The sequence below is a fragment of the Nipponia nippon genome, unplaced genomic scaffold (genome assembly GCF_047370975.1).
Source record: "Nipponia nippon isolate SJK-2023a ecotype South Korea unplaced genomic scaffold, ASM4737097v1 scaffold_3, whole genome shotgun sequence".
Classification (NCBI taxonomy): Eukaryota; Metazoa; Chordata; class Aves; order Pelecaniformes; family Threskiornithidae; genus Nipponia; species Nipponia nippon.
Genome location: NW_028262347.1, coordinates 67,787,600 through 67,806,450, shown reverse-complemented (window position 1 = coordinate 67,806,450; position 18,851 = coordinate 67,787,600). Strand labels below are relative to the sequence as shown.

The following is an 18,851-nucleotide window of genomic DNA, read 5'->3' as shown; positions in this document are numbered from 1 at the left end:
GCACGGGGCAGGTAACCTGCCCGGGGGGCACTCCTGCCTGGACACCACGGGGCACGTAACCAGCCCGGGGGCTGCTGGCAGAGCAGGGCACGGCTGCCTGGCTGGATGTTTTTCTCCCTCTGAAGGCTGCGTGGCTCAGAGACGGCTCTTGGCTGGTTTGCATTGAGTCGTGCTCTTCAGGAAAGCACAAATACCCCCTCAATGACCTTGTGAAGAAAAGCACCCATGAGTTTTGTGCTGATGCTGCTGACCCAGCTTGAGAAAAAACCTGCCCTGTATTTGTCCAGAAAGGAGGTTCTGCAATGTAAACACAGCCCTTGCTGTCAGCATGAAGAGCGCTGCCTCCCGTCTGCTCAATGGCTCCAAAGCTGCGTACACAGTCTTGGAGGTACATCAGCCCCCGAGCTGGCCCTGGGGACAAGGGGCAGGACACAGGGGCACCCAGGCCTCGTGTCTCAGCGCGCAGGCAGCGCTGGCTCCTGCCCCACTCCCTGCCCATCCCCAGTGAGCCCGCCTGCCTTTTGGCTGCAGCTCGCCCTTGTCTGCATGGCTGAGCCCGGCCGCCACCCGCCTCTCGTCTGCGCATCCCCCTCTGGCACACGCTGGAGCTGACTGACGTGCCTTTAAAAATAACTCTGCAGTGGGGATGAGGACAAGAGATGGAGTGGGATGAGCGCTTTTGGTGGGAGGAAGGCAACATCCCCCTCTGCCTCTCCCTGCCCTCCTGACGGTGCCACAACATCCTGGCCGAGCGGCCACTCCAGGTTGCCGCCTGCTCAGCCCGTGGCACAAACGCTTTGATGCATTTTTGATGTGCATTTCGTCCTGCAGGAGGGAGAGAAAGAGAGCCAGCATCTCTGTCCCCTCTCTGCACTTACTGCAAATGAAGGGATTAGGAATTATAATCCAAGATTCTTATTTTAAAGCGGCTTTTCAGCTCTGCGAGGGGAACTTCAGTGTGATGCTCCTAGGGGAGCTGGGTGACAGAGCAGCTGTCACTGCCCCAGCCACCGCAGGCTCGGCAGGGCCCTCTGGGCTCCTGCACTGGCTGCGTGGGGTGAGGGTACGGGGGGTGTCCCATGGCCGGGCACCCGCCTTGGCACCGCAGAGCGTATCTGAGTGCTGGGCAGGTGCTGCTGTCACGCTGGGCCAATGGATTTTCAGGGGTTCCTGGATGCTTTGAGCTTTGAAAAGAAAGCGGAGCCTCTTTCTTTGGGGATGGAGGGTGAGTCTGTATCAGCCATCACTGTTTAAATGGGAGTGTGCTGGGTGGGCAGCACAGCCATGGTGAGAGGTGTGTGGCAGCACGGTCCCCCTGGCAGCGTCCCAGCCACTGCCTGGTGGGGTGCCACATGCACCCAGCCCCACGGGGGCTGCCCCCTCCCCGGCAGCACCACAGCCACCAGGACACCCCCCAGCTGTGGGGACTCCTCCACAGGGCAGGGCCCCAGGATCTGAGAGAGACCAGCTGCTGCTGGTCCCCCATGGCAGCATCTGCTCCTGGGATGCCAAGTGCCAAATTGCCCCAGCCCAAAGTGTCCTGTGGCCCCTGGGAAGCTTCTGCCCCTCACCACCGGCAGCATTTGCCCTGGCGAGGCAACGCGATCTTTCTTCCTTTGCACTTTTTCCCCCTGCTCCTTCCTCCCACTGTGTTCATGGCAGACCTGTCCGAAATGCTAGCAAACTGCTGTTTTTTTCACTGGCATCTCTGCCGCCTTTCCCTCTGCTAATTATTATAGCAGTGCCTCTTCTAGGGCAAGTCGACAGATGGCCAGGGTTTTATCTTTGAACAAGCTATTTAATAAGGGCTCCTGCTTTTCCCTCGCACATTTCTTTCTTGGCCGCTTGTCCTGAGCTGCTGGATGGGTTGTCCTTTTCATCGGGGATGCCAGAAGATGTGAGCTGAGGCTAAAGGCTGAGGTCAGATCCCAGGGGATGGGTTTTTTTCTTTCCCTTTAGAAAGGGAAGATAATTCTGCCTGGGTTCATGTGGCCCTTACTGAGCAATGCTCTCCCTCCCTACAAAAAGATATGGTGGAGAACTGGTCCCCACAGGGAGGTGAGAAGGGCTGTGTCAAATCGTGGGTCCTACGAGGCAGATCCTAAGTGTGCAGAAAGTTGATATAAGTGGTGAAACCAGCACGCTGCCCGCTCACACCAGCTGAAATCTGTCTCACAGGGACCGCCCTGTGCTCTGGCTCACGCTGCCATCGGCTGCGTGGCTTTGCTGCGGCCCGCTGGGTGCGAAGGAGGTGATTCCTTCTGTAGGCGGAGGGTCACAGGCTGGGACTGAGAGGACAAAGGAGAGCTAAGGTGGCAGGGATCAGCCAGACAGTAAGTGGGGCTGAAAGCTGTTTCAGAAAGCTGAAGCTGGGATTTCCCCACACTGTTGCTGACTCCTCGGCCCTGAAGGGGATGTACAAGGACCTAAACCCTTCCGGACCTGCTCCAGGAGCAAGGGGAAAGCGTCCCTCTGCATGAGAACGAAGACCAGGGAAACAGGAGGAGGCTTTGGGCACCAGCCGCTTTATGGCAATGCCTCAGTGGAGACACCAGCACCAGGCACCAGGCCCTGGTACGGCCAGGCTCACTTCAGTGACTATTTTCCCTGTTTTTAGTAGGCTTTCTCAGTACTTGGTTTTCCTAAAGAGTTTTCAAAGCCAGGCGTCCTGGGGACTTGGTACTATTAGCACCAACCTGTTTGGTGATGCCTGCCCCAGCGAGAGGGTTAGCATGGGTCTGGGCTCCCTGCGTGGCAGGGCTGCAGCACCGCTTGCTGTTTTGTTTTCCCCTGCCTTTGTTTCCCCCTGCCTAGGAAGCTGAAGAGGGTTTTGGCAGCTTTTCTTGCCTTTTACTTGGATAGTTAGTTACAACAGTTAGCCCTGTAACATCAGCTGCCCCAGGTTGCTCCTATTCCTGCCAGGGCTGCTTGTCCTGGCGGGGAAAAAGCCCTGCTCGTAGCATCCCAGGAGGGCTGGTGTCCAGCTAGCTGCCGTCAGAGGCGGCTGGCAGCCCCCCGTGCTATGCCCTCTTGTTGGCATGGCCTGCCTGCACCGGGCTTAGCTGTTTCGGGCTTAGCCAGAGCCAGCACAGAGATGTCTGCTCAGAATGTATAGATTGGTGTTTTCCTACAGGGAACATGTCCTTCTCCTGTGCTGCCCAGATACTTTGCTCCAAGTTTTTTATGAAATATAATGAATAGCTCATTTCAAAAAGGCGGTGAGGGGAGGAAGGGGGAAGCGCTTCCCCTGTCGCAGGCAGCGGCGGGAGGCAGGAGGGTGCGGAGGCGGCTGCTGCCAGCGCAGAGCCCTGCAAAGCCGTCACCTTTCACTGCAAGTTGCCCTGGACTGACCCAGCGCTTTCCCAGCCAGCTGTGCAAATGGGACGGGGTGGCAATGGAAGGACATGGATGGCTGTAGCGTCCTGCAGGTGGACACCAGTTTGCAGCAGGGTGTGGGAGGAGGCTGCCCTGTTCTCTCTGATTTAGCAATGGGAAATAGATGAGAGTAGCAAAGAGGGGCCGCCAGCGCAGGGAAATCCTGAGCATGCAGCTGGGCGAGTGGAGGAGAGGGGCAATTGCTCCTGTTGCTGGCACCGTGTGAGTCCTGTTTGATCAGCAAGTCTGTGAGTAGTCAGCATGAGGCTGCTGCACGTTTGAGATGAAGAGCTGGAACATACTGAAAAAATCAAGCCTTTCGTAATGGGAGAGAACTGGAAGGTGCATATGGAATATCAGGATGGGCACATTTCTCTGTCAGGCACTTAAAGTGTTTTCGCTGCTCCAGCCTTGGCCCTCTAGTCCTGTGGAGGAAGATCCGTCCCTCTCCCTTCCACTCCTTTTTTTTTAATTTTTTTTAAATGAACTTGATATTGTTTGGGAGACTCTACCCTTCATGAGGAGGAAGGCTTAGGAAGACAGGACTCTTGTTTTCAAGAAGTCACTGATGATTATGCCATAGTGTCAGACCCCAAGGTTAGAGCATGGGCACTGCATAAAATAAGATCCTGCCCTACATGCTTGAGAACAATTCCAGCTTGTGGATTGTATGGATTAAGGCAGAAAATACAGCTCCTCAGCCTGCTTTTAACCTCAGCTGCACTCACTATCTGCAAAAAGATGCTCCAAGGCCAGCCAAGTGTGACGGAGCTCCTAAACTGGTTAAATCCCACAGCCCTACTCACCAGTCGACCTCATCCTTTAGGCACCTGCTTATTTTCAGCCGCCTTTCTCAGGTCGGGCAGGAGTTTGTGCATGACTGCGGGTTGCTAGGCTCAGCATCTGGGCAGTGACTTACAGAGGGGCACCTCTCCCCCAGCAGCTGGCGATGACGGGAAACCCAAACCTGTGGGGAATGGTGGAGCCTGACTCCGTGATCAGCTGCCCCCAGGCACCCCTGAGGCACCAGCGCAATCTCCCCAGAGTCTCCCAGGTGAGGTGGGAAGGGGCCCATCGCGCCCGGCACACAACGGTGACATTGCAGGCACCGTCCCCTCTCTGTCCCTGGTAAGGGACGGTGACACGGCAGCTTTGGGTTTGCGGTAACCTCCCTGCCGCCGCACGGCTCCCCGAGGGCTCCGCTCTTCGCGTTGGCCTTGGGATGGGTATCCGCCCCCGGGGACAACGCCTGGGAAGCGGCAGACAGCAGGCTGTGTGGTGCTGAGTTCAGCGGCAAGTCTTCTGCCTCTTGCTCGACAGGGGGTGGGTGGAACCCACTTACAGCAAAGCGCTTGAGGGATGTACTTAATTTAAAGTCCATCTTAAAAGTTTCAGAGAAAAATTGCATCTCAAAATTCTCTGTGGAAAAGAGCAGCATATTTTGATCAACTCTGAACACACTATATATATGTCATTGCACATTATGCATACTGCATAAATGTAACAGTGTACAGATGCAATGTGACAGTCGTGGTATATGCTTTTTGGACTATAATCTCTTTGTACCAGCACTGCTTATATGTGTCTACATAGTATCCGTCCCAAAGGGACCTGCCATCTTCTGATTAATAATAGTATCTGCACATTGGAGCAAGTTAGGAGTATTTCACATATAGACAATCTGGTTTTATTGCTTTCATCTTTACAGCCAGGTGTGTGATCTAAACATCAGGCAGAAACTTCTCCAATAATCTCCTGTTTCAAAACATCTTAGAAAATGACTGTTTGGGATGGGCTGATTTATAATATATCCATGGCACACAAAAACAGAAACAGAAGCTTCTGAATTCCTGGGAAATTTCCTGTCTGTCTCAGAGGGATTTGTGTCCTCCCAGGTGTTTCACTGTGGGCCTGGGGATCTAAGGGATTCTTTGAAGCCAGCAAAGAATTTGCAACCTACAGACAGGTTTTTTTAGCAGGTGCAAGCTGAACCCAGCATCTGTTCAACTCAGCTGCAAAGATGTAGGTTGCCTCCCCCCATCCATTGCAGAGGAGAGCTTGGTTTGTGTGCACATGTTTGAGCATCTCTCTCATCCCTGTGCAGAACTTCACAAAGGTCAGTTTCATTAACCTTGGGGTTATGCTTTGTGTAAATATGCATGTATATCTGATTTGCATGGGAAATGTCATTTTCCTTACGTGTCTCCCATCCAAATGGCAACCAAGCCTGAGCCTACGCAGCTTGTGAGATGTGCTGCGATGGTAACTGCAGCCAGCACAGCTGCCCCGCTCAGGCCGTGCGTGGCTGCATATGCCTGATAGTTTTGTACTGCACGTTCAGCTGTGTGGATAGTAGAGGTGCCTGCATGTTATCTGCCACATAGTCCTACACATTGGCAGATGGTGTGTGCGTTAACACACAGTATGTGGTGATGTCTCTGGGTACACGAGTTTCTCTGTGGCCAGCTGGCGTCCAACACATGCATTGGCACATGCGGCTTGTGAAGTTGCTCTCCTTGGCGCGGCGTGCACACGCAGCAGCATGGGCTTTGCATGGGTGTGTGGGCCTCCCTCCCCGGAGGTGCAGAGCTACACAGATGTGAACGGAGGGTTTGGGGCTGGCTCTGCTGTGTGCCAGCAAGATGGAAAGGAAGGAGCTGCAGCACAGAAGGGCTTTGCCTTTCCCCCCGCCCCGTTGTCCTCTCTGCCTCACTGCAAGGGTGGATTTCACACTGAGCTGCCATCTCTTGGGTAAGATTATTTCTTCCTGGTTTCCTCTGGATCTGATCCTCAGAGAGCCTGAGCATTGAGCTAGCTCCTGCTGCATTCGAGGAAAACTCCGCAGTAGCCGGAGCGGGCTGCCCCCAGGGCCAGCGGGAAGCCAGGATGCTCAGCGCTCCTCGGGAGCACAGCCTTGGTGCGAGGCCTGCGCAGCCCAGGGACACGGGGGGGTGGGGGGGGGGGCGCAAAGAAGACATTAGCGCACAAGTGACATATCTCAATATAATTTCTAAAACTCTATTAACTGAACAGATAAAATACCTCTGATCTATTTTTGTTATTTTGTTACAAAATATTAGCCATTTGGACTCTTTGCTAGGTGTGACCACACCGCTTTTCCCAAAGGAAGCTTTTCTTGGTGATATTTACAGCAGGAAATAGGTACAGACAGACAGGTGCTTTCAAAAGCCTACACACAGGTAACACTTCTCTTGTTAGTTTTTTAAAAAGACACATTCAGATGGGATTTGTGACTAATGTTGAAGAGCTGGGTGACTTCAAAGCTGCTGTCCCAGGCACGGCTGTGAAAGAGCGGGCAGGACGAGGACAGCTCTAGCTCACAAAACACTGCTGGCAGTCCCTGGAGCCTACGCTAGCGCAGTGAGGCTGCTGGTGGAGCAGGAGATGGGGGAGCTCGCTCAGCAACTCGCATTTCAAAGCAGAGACTCTGCCAAGCAGCAGCTTCCTTGATTTAGGGCTCAGATTTGTTTTGGAAACCTCAGAAACGTGTGCAGACAGTTGCAGGTTGAGCCTTCTGAAAAACGTGTAACAAAACTCAAACTCTTACAGCTCAGAGGCTCTCAAATACTTCCAAATCTGGTGGTACTTTTTTGTGAAGAAGTCTGAGTATTGACGAAATCCTGGTTGTGGACCATACCCACACCTTTCATCTACAGGGAGGAGAGAAAACATGAACAGTGGGATGCTTTGAAGGTCTTGCAGAAAGTGTTGCTACCACAGTGGCCCACATTATGGCATTAAAACTACTATGGCAGAGGACAAACACTGCATTAAACCCAAATTGTTTGCACTAAGCTCGATTCTCCTGTCGCATTTTTCCCTCCCTTTGCTACTGGTGTAAACAGATGAATTTCACTGGACCTGCACCAGCATGAGCAAGAGAGAATCAGGACAGAGCCTGACAGTTTGTGCAATGCAGCTCTGTAGACCTCAGTAACACCTTGCTCTCTTCCACCTTCCAGCAGAGCCACCTTCTTGTTTGGCCACTGAGTACCCAACACTCAGTGCAGAATGCTCTTTACTGGGTTTCTCTTTTCTCTCTCCCCTCCTCCTTTTTTTAATATAGAAGGATATGAATTCGGCAACAAAAAGCCACTGGTTCATTTGGGTCGATTTAATCTCTGCAGCAGCTTCTTGCCTGATCTCACCACCTGAAAGACTGTGCTAGGTTCACAATCAGAATGGCTGCTGTCAAGAGCTAGTGGTTTTTCTTCGGGCTGGTCCCTCCGGGCAAGCTGTGGTACACATTTTGTCCTTCATTAGGTTGTCACCGACATGCTGCTTCTAGCCTACACCCTGTCAGCGATCAGTCTGTGTGCAAGGGTGTCTATTCACAGTACTACAGCTACACTGCGTCCGTGTGTCTTGCTTGCGTGTGGGAGGGCTGTGGGACAGAAAATACAATAGGTCAGATGAGGTGTAGACATGCTTTAAAGTGCTTGTCATCCTTTGAGACCAATCTTCAAAGGAAAAAAAAAAAATCCATATTTTGAAATAAGGTCCGAAGGGCTCAGCTACACAGTAGAATTTCGAGCAACCTGTTCCACAACCTGGAATAGAGTGGTTTGATGTCTCTCCAGCTAAACCTGACAGAAGTAGTTGTAGCCAGGAGGCTAGAAGATAGCAAGGGTTATCTACATTTGCTTCTCTGTCCAAAGCTCAAGGCCAGCATTAGCCTTTGCAAGGTCAGGGAAATGGAGCTAACTCGCCCTGAGAGCCTGCTGTGCCTCAGGTACCTCGGCACTTCAGTTAACTTGCTTCCATCCTTCATCCAGCACAAAAAAGGGAGTCTCATGGAAGCTTCCTTATTTCTCCTTTACATTCTTGTAGCTCTCCCAATCAATTATTAAAGCAGCAAAACTCTCTTGTAGGAACTTCATAGACATCGTTATAAATATTTTATCTAAAAAAATTATTTCATCAAGTACCTTAAGGTTTTGCTGTTGTCACTTTGTGTTAAATGTCAAGTAAAATCTAATTTATTTATTTTAACACACACAGAGACCTTCAGTGGCTCACTGCACTCTGGGAAAAAACAAACAAACAAGTACTGCCATTCCTTTCAGACAGCGAAGTAACCCTGAGAAGGGAGGGCAGTGCCAGTGCCTCCTGGACACCACCCCTTTCACCGCAGCAGTGAGTAAAAGTAAAATGGCAGCCACACACCACGTTGACCGAACAGTGGCACATGCCACACGCATGCTTTCCCAGGAAGCTAGGGGCAGGTGGGATGAGATCCCAGCTGCAGTGAGGTGGCAGGGTGCCACACTGGAGGGAGCCAGCAGCCCAGCAGGCCAGCTGTGCCTCACAGCTGGCTGGAGGGTGAGGGGCTGAGCCCTGGCTGGAGGTGGGGACCTCTCCCTCGGCCCAGCTTTGAGATGCAAAGCATCCTCACTGCCCTGGGGGGCTGGCTAGAAGAACGCTTCTCTGGTCTGGAGGGACCCTGGGCTTCTGTTCAGGGTTTTCCTACAATCTTGTCTGTCTTCCGCTTTCACAGTCCACCCTGAGGCTGTGCCTCTTGGCTCCTGGTCAGTACATCCGCTATTCCATATAAAAGCGGCAGCCTACCGCCCTGCTCCAGACAGCTAAGCAAAGAACTTAGACAGAGCTGTTGGCACATCTGGGTACATGGGTCAGGCTCAGAAATAAGGGGTCCTGGAAGTGAGCAGGCTCCTGCCCTGGAGGGCTTCACCCCAGCCCCTGTTCGCTTCCCCTAACCCCAGCTGGGCTTATGCCCAGGTCAAATATGTGAACTCTTTCATCTGAACATTTCAGCAGAGCCAGCAGACATCCCGAGAGCACTGAGGGGAGCCAGTCCCTGATGCACTGTGGCTTTGTCACTGGCAATAGCCCCAGAGATGAGCATACTGGCATAATCCCTAAGGAAATTGCTGTGTGGCTTTTACCCCACAAGGTAAAAAAGAGTTTCCTGCATCTGTCTTCACGGCCCCTCTTTCCCTGACATTTCGCACATCCCCACCACTGCCAACAGCTCCGGCTGCCCCTCACCCAACAGCTGTGTCATCGGCACCCCGTTCTCATGTCTCAGCCTCACATGGGAAGGAAGAGCATTTCTTTCTTTCTCTCTTAAAATAAAATAAAAATAAAGGCCCTACAAGGCATTCTGTCCTATTTTAAAATCCTAAAGTTGATCTTCTTAAACTTCGAAGGCAGATAGAGTGAGTGAGCGAGACCAAAGCCTTTAAGCTAATTAATATCTTCCCCTCCCTACTGCTCAAAGAGATTTTTTTTTTCTAAAAATACATCCATAGCCCATTTTTAATGCCGTCTTCCTTCACATCAATGTCCCCAATAAAGCAGAGGAGCTGAGCTGTCATCTCTATCTTAGGATCTTCCCCTCCCCTCACTTTGAAGCTGGGGTAGGGAGGGAGAGAGGAGAACAGGCCTTGGAGTCTGGTATCTGGGCAGCTGTCCTATAGGAAGGGCTGATGGAGGCAAGAGTACAGCCAGGTAAAAGAGACAGATGGGACCTCACATGGGTGGTCTCCAAAAAGCCTCTTCCCTCTAACACAGGAGGAAAAGCCTCAGTGAAGGGATCATCCACCCCAGAAAGTGAACATAACACTTGGTTTCGCTTTCAGAATATAAAAAAGCAGGTGGGCAGGAAACACAAAACCAGCTAGAAGGAGGACAGCTGAGGTGGGTCTGTTTTATGCTAGAGGAGACAATCTTCGTGTGTGTGTGTGTGTGTTGAGGTGGGAGGGCACCTCTTGGTGCCATCTCTTTGGAAAAGTACTCATCCATTCCAGGAAGATCCCTGGACTTAATCCCTCCCTTCTGCTCCCTCAGAACTGCTTGGTGTTTCCTTTAGTAAGCATGCACCATACATACGCTACCATACAGGTGTATTTACATGTGATGAGGTCTGCTGGGTCTCAGCAGAGGTCTCTGGTACAATGCTCCAATATAACAACAGAAAGAGTTTTGGTGTTCAGAGTGAGGCCATCTTTGTGTTGTACTGCAGCTCAGGACAGTCTCTCCTCCTCCTCCTCTCATGCACTTCCTCGCTTGGAACCGGCTGCTGCAAGAAGATAATATTTGAAGAGCGATGAGGAGAAAGCATGGCAAGTGGTACAAGTTCTCAGCTCCAGCTTAGCAGGCAGCAGCAGCAGTGGCAGGGGGAACTCCACCCCCGGGAGTGCCCCAAGGCCGGTCCTTGGCACAGGTGAGTCCATTTCTCTCCGAGGCTGGCGAAGCTTTGGGGTGAGTACAAACCTATGGCCAGGTAAATGCAAGGCAGGGGAGGAGGTCGAGGAGTAGCAAACGGAAGACACAGTGCCTATAAAGCAGCAGGTCATCAAGCCTCTCAGGAACAGGGCAGCGAAGTCCTACAAGGGGACGGCACGAGCATGGGAGTCCAGCTGGGCTGGCAGGGTGTGAGGATGTGTGAGCATGTAGGTTGGCAGTTTCTATAGATGGCTCCTCACAATTAGCATCATCTTGAGGGGAGACAGGGTAAGAGTTAGGTCTGTCAGCTTTTTTTTTTTTTCTTTTCTGCTTCTTTTACTAAAAAATAAATCACAAACTAGATCTCTGTAGGCAGAAAGGGTCCCCGGGAGGTGGTGGGGAAGGGAAGCGGGGAAGTCTGTGCTGTTTTGGTGCTGGTGGTGTGGCTACACGAGGCTGCGTGAGCCACTGGAGTACCTGCGCCTCTGAAGCAGGGAGCTGGGGGGGCAATACTGGTGGGGGTGGTTGTAGGGAGGTGGTGGAGGTGGGAGGGGAGGCTGATGGACCAGCTTCATGGGGGTCCCAGGGAGCCCACTGCCCACACCGCGCCAGGGGGTGGAGGTGCAGGAATCGGAGGTGACGTAGCGTGTCAGAGTCTGGTTGAGGGCCGGCTCCATTCGAGCGAGGCACGGCTTGTCCAAGACAATGACTTTGACAATCTGCTGGCACTGTACAAGTGTCCCCGCCGAGGCGGGGTGCGAGGGCACCAGTGCTGTCTCCAGCCGCTCCCGTGGCATGTTAAGACGCATGCTGGGCTGCATTCCACTCTCGGGCCCCAGGGCGGAGTTGTGCTGGTACGTTTGAAGCCTGTTGTGAATTGACACCTAGTTTAGAAACAGCCAAAGAAGCATTAAATGTTACAAGACTTTTCCTATCTGCTGCTACTGGCTGCCCTGAACCCCCGCCACCAGCCAGCCTCACGTGCATTAAACCCTCCCCCCCTCAAAAACACAGAACAGGCACAACCCCCAGCTGCACAGCTCTCCCCCCCCCCCCAATAGCCCCATCATCTCCGTCTAGGCCTAAGTGCCCCTGTCCTTTCCATCACGTCAAAGGCAGCAGGGCTGGCGTTCCCAAATTCAGTGCAACTTTGATTATCCAAACAGCACAGGGAACGCAAGTCAACTCTACGAGTGGAGGCGTCCATGAATTCTCATGGTAATGAACAGACCTCAGAGGTCATGCCCTTGTCCCCACCAGCAAAAAGGAGAGGGGAACCAGACAGCAAGGTTTCAGATAATCGAGGTTGTACATTTCAGCAAAATGACGGTAGGTGAATCTGAGATAGAGAGAGACAGAGAGACTCAAGCCTTTCCCAGCTCCCTGCCTTTCTGAGTAGGAAGGTACACCACATGACTGGCTAATCTGTTTACAAAGGAAAAAGCAGAAATCTGACATACTCTAGCAAAAGGCAGCTCCCTCTGATCCATTTGATGGTTTGTCAGCGAAAGGAAATGATTTTCAAAAAAAGAAAAAAGAAAGAAAAAATGCCCATCTAGCTCATACAATGATAAAAGAAATTCATGATGAAATGGCAGCAGATTAGATAATCTCAAAGAAATGGAAATGCTCCTCTGCTGGCAGAGTATTACTTGGGGAGCTGAAAGGGGGAAGGGAAGCAGGAGGTCATCAGGGTCCCCACAGAGAGACGCTGATAATGGAGTCAAATAAAGGAGCTCACTGAGTCCAGCTTGAAAAGGAGGAGCTGGTCTGCACTGGAAGTCCCTAGGGAGGTAAGCACAGCAGGAAAATGGTGCTTCCCGAATGGTGGATGAAGTTATAATTCCTCCTGGCAAGGACATGGGCTGATGGAGACCCCAAGCCAGAGCAAAGTTGCTGGCTCAAAACAGAATGTCAGTCAAGTGACAAACCCTGGGCAGGAAGCAAGTGCTCGCAGGTTCGCACAGCACTTCCAGCTAGGGAGGGGTACAGATGGGCAGATGGGACAGTGGGGGTGCCCTGATGGTCTGGCATGTTGGGCAGCAGTGCCAGCAACTGGGAAGGAGAAGCTGTGGAGCGGCCAAGCTTCCCACCATGCTGGAACAAGGATGAGCTGTCTGTCCCTACTCAAGCATGGGGGTTGCTCAGACTCACTGCACAGCAGGACATAATATCGTGTCAATATTTATTCAGGCAGTGGAACATCCCCTAGCAAAAACTGGTTTCTGGGCCATGAAGTGCTAATGACATTAGGATACATGGAAGCCATTCTCCACAAGGAAACACTCCTCCCAACAGGGATAGGAAATTGGCTGGGAGAGGCACTTTCCCCAGGAAGGGGGTGTCTGCAGGGAAATGAGGTGTTCTTCAGGGAAAAGCAGCAGCACCCACTCCCCACAGAGAAGCTGAACTCTTCAAGTAAATATACTATGACAAGAGGGGAAAGAACTACCCTGGAAAAGGGCAAATTCAGGACAATGGAGACATTCCAGATAGGGAGAGAGTAGGAAGTAATAGATAAGATTTTCAGTGTGAAGATCGCATTTTCCTGTTTCCTCACAGGCAGTGGGAGTATGGGTGTCTGTGAAGAAACAGGCAACCCACTGGATGCTAGACATCCCTGCAAAGATAGATGTACACAGGACAGCCAAGCTCCCTACCTAGGAAGGTGAAGCTCTAGGGAAAGTCTCTGGTATACAAAGGCCATGCTGAATCCCCTTCAAGAGGGGATGGAGAGACAGGGCTGCAGAGATTGTGCAGGAAAGCTGGGCTGCAGGGAATTTGCATGTGATGCTGCATGGAGTTAGCATGTCAGGGAAGTCTTTAGTGGGGTTCTCAGTCTCCCCGTAAGCAGTGGGGTGGGTTAGTCTACAGCGTTTGGGAGCTTGGTCCATGAGGGATGTTACAGTTATAAAAACGGATTGAAAATGCTTTGAAGTTTAGTTTGGATTTGAAAGTTGTATTACCCGTCCTAGCAGTAACTTTTAATTGTATCTCTGGAAATTGGTAAAATTGTCAGTCTGGCTGGGGAGGCATTGATTAAAACCTGAGAAAAGAAACAACAGAGAATGTGAGAAGAGCTGAAGTGAGAGAGAATTACTTACCTCAGCTGCTCTGCACGCTACTTACCTCCACTGTGCTGTCTGAGACCTTCTCCCCCAAATCCTTCTTGCCTTTGAAATAAAACAAAAGATCTCACTCATGAGGTCTGTACCTGTCAAGAGCTGGCCCTCATACTGTGGACTGGAAAGCTAAAGGGAGAGGTACAGGGCCAAACCAGGCTCTTGACTGCAAGAACAAATCCAGACCCTCTTGCAACATGATAGCTGCTTAGCGGGGTAGGGGGAGGCCCCTTTGGCATCCCATCCTTAGGTCCTGATCTCAGTGCTATTCTAGTGAGTTGGTAGCCGCTCACCTCTGCACTTGATTTTTGCTGGCATACAAGCCAAGGCATGAATGGGCACAAAGCCTTTGGTACAAAGAGGCTGGTCCAAACTGTTGGTGAAGAGGCTGGAGGAAGCTGATAGTGCAGTTACTGTGTTGCATCAGTTCGCAGAAGAAAGAGTGGACCAGGTTCTCCGGCAGATACCTATGCTCCATCAGTAACGCCTCTTTGCTAGAGGTTACAGCTACAGACTGCGTAATGAGACTTTAATGGCTTTTCTAGGGTATTATTTGAAGAATGCATATGTTCTCATATTTCCACTATTTGCCCAAGGCGAAAGGATACAAAACTCATCATTTCTTTTTGCAGTTATTCTCATAGGAACCAATGAGAACACATTTGCAAAGGCAGCACTGCTTGATCGAGAGAAGTTGGGTGTCCTCTTACCTGTTGGAGAGCCTTGCTTAGACTGCAGTTCCATCTGGGCTCCGTTGGTCCTTAATGAGAGAGTCTTTGCCCCTTGTTGTTTCTCTAGCTCCCCTGCAAGACAGACATAAGGAAGTGAATGAGGAGAGGGATGGAGGGAAGGACACAAGCATACTGAAGGAGCAATATGGGAAGTCAGCAAGGAGAATTAATGCAACAAAATGACAAGAGAGTGTCAAGAAGGGAGGGAGAGAGGAATGGGCAAGAAAAAACAGAAACTGGAGAGGACTTGACATGTGGGGGAACCTGTACATCTCCACACGACCTTCTATGTATGACCTGTGTTTATACAGAATAGGTTATTCCTATATGGGAGGGGACCACTGATGCTAGCTACTTTGGCTCTTCAGTTTATATATGGAAAGGCCATCAAAGGCTACATGGACACTGAACCTGTGTAAGACAGGCCACAGAGGGACACAGTACAGACTGCTTGTCCCCTAGACATTCCTAGAGTGAAGGACAACTCTGCTAAGGCTACCAGACCTGTCCTGTACTTCCCAGCTATCCACAGATCATATTTGCATAGTCAAAGGAGTATGGGATGGAGAAGAGTCTTCTGGGTCTGACAGTCTAAGCTTCACTATTTCAGGCCACGGTATCATACACCCTGTTTTGTAAGCATCATAAATAGTTAAGTTCTTCCACTTCTCCTGCTGGCGGGTGGTCACAGAGATTGACTGTTTTTTCACCCTGTCGGTGAACACAAGAACAATCCTGTGCAGACTCATGCTGCTCATCCTCTTTCCCCCTGTTCCTGAAGAACCCATTTCCTTTACCCTTTCTCCCTTGTGGACACATGCAGTGTGATGGCATTGGAGTGTGAACTGTATTAGAGGAACTTACATTCAATTCGTATCTGCTCCAGCTCTGTCACTTCTGCTATTGACTCTTTCAGATCTTCCACAAACTTCTGCATTTCCTCAGCACCCAGAGCACAGAAGTGTAGTACCTGTTTCTTCTCTGAGCCCGAAACTGGAGTCACCAGTGTGATGCCATGGGGGTAATCTGTAAGGAAGATGTGTCAACAAAATAAAGAGGCCCTAGGCATTCTTGCTGGAGTAGTTGGCTGCTTTGGTACTTCTGCAGGACAGAGTTTCCAACACGAGTCCAAAGGAATGGCACACCTAGAGTTTGTCACACTGCAAACTGTGGGAACCTGCAGCATTGCAGCCCTACAAGGGAACAGAATGGCTAAGTGGCAGCAGCAAGGCAAGTACCGCCAGCACCACAGTGCTGCCAAAACCAGAAAACTCTAGCTCTTAGGTACACTTAGTGCAACATTGGCTCTGGGAACCTGAGCACAGAGGTACGACTGTAAAGCCCTTCTGGATATGCGGAGGAGTAAACAGTATATATGAGAACCCAACATTACTTTTTCTCCTGTGGGAGACACAGCAGGAGAGGGTGGCTCCTGGAGTCAAAGCCAGAACAGCCATTAACATCCACAGTGACAGAACTTCTCCCCAGTCTCTACTTCCATCAGCAGAGAACATGGCAGGGGTGTTAGCAGAGCATGGGTGGGGAGATCGTTGTGCTGTGCAGAGAGAACGGTAAAGAGAAAGATGTGGGTTTGTAGGTCTCTGCTTAGTACCCACCAACAGGCAAATCACACAGCAATGTAAATGAAAGGAGTGAAAATATCACAACAAAAGGCCTTGTGTTTTAAAGATCAGGTTGGGTGCAAGGAGGTGGTGGCTGGAGATTCAGCCAACAGAAGGAGAACAAGAGTGTGCAGAGAACTTGCTACACTTGTGACTGGACTTTCTCTACCTTTTGTTCAATGGCCAGTGGTTTCAATCCCTTTTCTCCTTCCCTCTCACCTTTCTCTACATTTAATTTCTCTCTTGCCCTGTCCTGCTTTCGCTTCTCCTCCACTGCTCCTGCATCTGCCTGCCTTGCCCACCCTCTTCTTTTATCAGTTTTTACCAAACAAGTCAAAGGACCAACTTGCTGTTTGCTGCCAGCCCTCAGCTCCCCCCATTTGAGTTCCACACCCCTTTTCCCACCCTGTGTCCGTCTCATCTGTTCAGATCACAAGCTCTTTAGAACATCTGTTTTTCTGTTTCTGCAGAGGATACACAACGGGATGCCTTTGCCAGGAGATCCTTGGGCACTCCCAGGACAGTCATGATACACCTGAAAGCTGAACCCAGTTCTGATGGTGCCTCCTGAGGATGCTTGGTTATGAATGACTCTTTTGTACATACAGGGATGTGAAAGCCTCTGCATGCTGAAGAGGGTAGGGTGTTGAGAGTGACTCATGCTGCCCATAGGGTAGAGGGAGGATGTAAAAAACTTAGTATAGCCACAGTGCTGCTACAGTCTTCCTTCCTTGCAGCATGTTCTGCAGGTGCTCACAAAAACCCCAGTGGGCATCAGTCATGCTTGCCTGGGACTGCTGTGCAGCCCCTCTGCCTGTGCCAGCAGGAAGCCTGCCTGTTTCTGGAACTCCTCCACCACACAACCAGCCTCAATCATGACACATCATGGCTCTATTCCCAGACCATCAAGGTCAGGCTGACTAGGGCTGGCCTCTTGCCATGCTTTGGTGGGTGCTGTTCCAAGGGCTCTGCTTCTGTCTTGGGAAGCTTTCAGCATGGCACAGCATGGCACAGTGTGGGGAGGTGGCAGCAGCACCTGAGCCTTTATCAGTGTCAAAGGTAGAGGTGGGAGTTGTGACTTTGGGCATGAGGGGAGAGGGGCTAAAGCTGGCAGCATCAGTTTCATCAATGAGGTTCTCCGCCCACAGTTGGCTCCTGAGAGTTGTGAGATGTATCTGGGGACTGACTCCCTCATTCCTCCCCACTAATGATCTCTCTGCCACCATGACAAGCCAGATTCTTCATTGAGCTTGAGTTCAGACCTTCTGCAGGTGCTCAGACCTAGTGAGAAGTACCAGGAGCCTCTTCTCATCACACTGTACCTGCACAGTGATCTCCTCAGCACCAAACCTCAGTTTTCTCCCCTCCACTTTTAACCTTGATGGAATCTCTCTTCTGATGCAATCTCACACTGGGTGACACAGCCCCCTCCCTCCTCCTTTTCCCTGCGAAACCCCTCCAGGCAATCAAGGAGCAAAGGACTTACATTCATTCTCAAAGAGATGGAACTGCATCCCTAGCAGGCCGACTGACTTGCAAAATGTGTATGTTGAGGAGCTTTTCTTCTTGGGGCAAAGCTTGAGGATCTGTTGGAGGGAGAGATGCATCATTGGGCAGGGTGCTGGGGAACAGTGAGGCAAGAACAATGCAAACTGCTCAAAGCAGAAAAGGTTTTTGCAAGCTCTGTTAATTGTACATGGGAGTAACACTTGGTGATTGACAGGCTCTTTGCCCAGAAAGCTGCCTGGCATGTTGCACTTGTAACAACACTTCTGAAATTCTGTACGCATAGCCCTGGGGCCCACTCAGCTCTCTGTCTCCCAGGGGTGCTGGCTTTTTGATGCCCACATTTCTGACTTTGCAAGGGTAATTCTTTTCACCGAGGGCCAGATGAAAAGGCTAAGGGAAGTCTGTCAGAAATACCTTACAGCTGGGAACAAAAGCATATGTGAACGCTGCGCTGCCCTCGCTCCCTCAGCACTAGTTCTTATGGATCTGATTTATCCCATGGTGTAGAGGGACAGCAAGGAGCAGACCCTCTCCCCAGGTTCACAACTGTACAAATGAGTGCAGAGGAATAGAATCATAAAATTGTTTAGGTTGGAAGAGATCTTCAAGATCATCAAGTCCAACCATTAAATATAGGTGGGGAAAGCTCTCTTGTCCTCTGCTCCTACAAAAGGGTTTGGTTTTAGCCTTACATTTGCAACATCCACAGTTTCATTTTGCCATTAAATTCAGCAGAACTTCCATCTTCTTTGGCGTCCTTCCAGTCTCAGCATACCTCTGCCCTCCCTTGTGCCTGTCTGAACACAGTTGCAAGGTTGCTGGGGCAGGAGACTTTTAAAAGTACTATACACATTTGGCGCTCCAGTAAGTAATATCTACTCTCCTACAGCCTTTGCAATGTTAGAAGGCAGTGGTTTTAAAGTATGGCAGGAAACATTTAAAGTGCATGGCAGGGCTCTGTCTACTATAATACAGACAGACAAAGAAATGAACCTCCCTTTCATGAAATGAACCTCCCTGCTGGCAAAGGCATGAGAGAGAGCAATGACATTGATTGGATGGCTGTGGGATGTGACAGTTTGTTTTTCAAGGGTTAGAGGAGTTTTAGATTTGATAGGTTTTTAACAGTGAAGGATCCAGAGCTGTGTCTTACCATGTTGATGGACCAGGAGATGGTCTGTCCTTAGGACAGGGGGGAAGTGGATGTTGTGGACTGGTTTTAGATTTCTTTGTAGAAATCAGGGCGAGTTTTATCACTGCAGTACCTAATTGCCAGAGCACAC

General features: G+C 50.8%; 1 protein-coding gene across 6 annotated transcripts in view; it reads right to left on the bottom strand.

The window, feature by feature from the left end:
• Nucleotides 1-6,364: 6,364 nt before the first annotated feature.
• Nucleotides 6,365-18,851, bottom strand: part of IQSEC3 (IQ motif and Sec7 domain ArfGEF 3) — a 109,054-nt gene continuing 96,567 nt past the window's right edge. For 2 of the 6 annotated variants that reach the window (XM_087766649.1, XM_087766654.1), the window contains 5 exons: nucleotides 17,546-17,645; nucleotides 15,302-15,463; nucleotides 14,417-14,509; nucleotides 13,714-13,757; nucleotides 6,365-11,468 (listed from right to left, as the gene is read on the bottom strand). In XM_087766649.1, the coding sequence (XP_087622775.1) occupies nucleotides 11,031-11,468; nucleotides 13,714-13,757; nucleotides 14,417-14,509; nucleotides 15,302-15,463; nucleotides 17,546-17,645 (837 nt within the window). In that variant the 3' untranslated portion in view covers nucleotides 6,365-11,030. Of the gene's footprint in view, nucleotides 11,469-12,044; nucleotides 12,066-13,550; nucleotides 13,631-13,713; nucleotides 13,758-14,416; nucleotides 14,510-15,301; nucleotides 15,464-17,545; nucleotides 17,646-18,851 lie in introns of all 6 variants that reach the window. The other 4 variants (XM_087766653.1, XM_087766652.1, XM_087766651.1 and 1 more) reach the window with 4 other exon arrangements.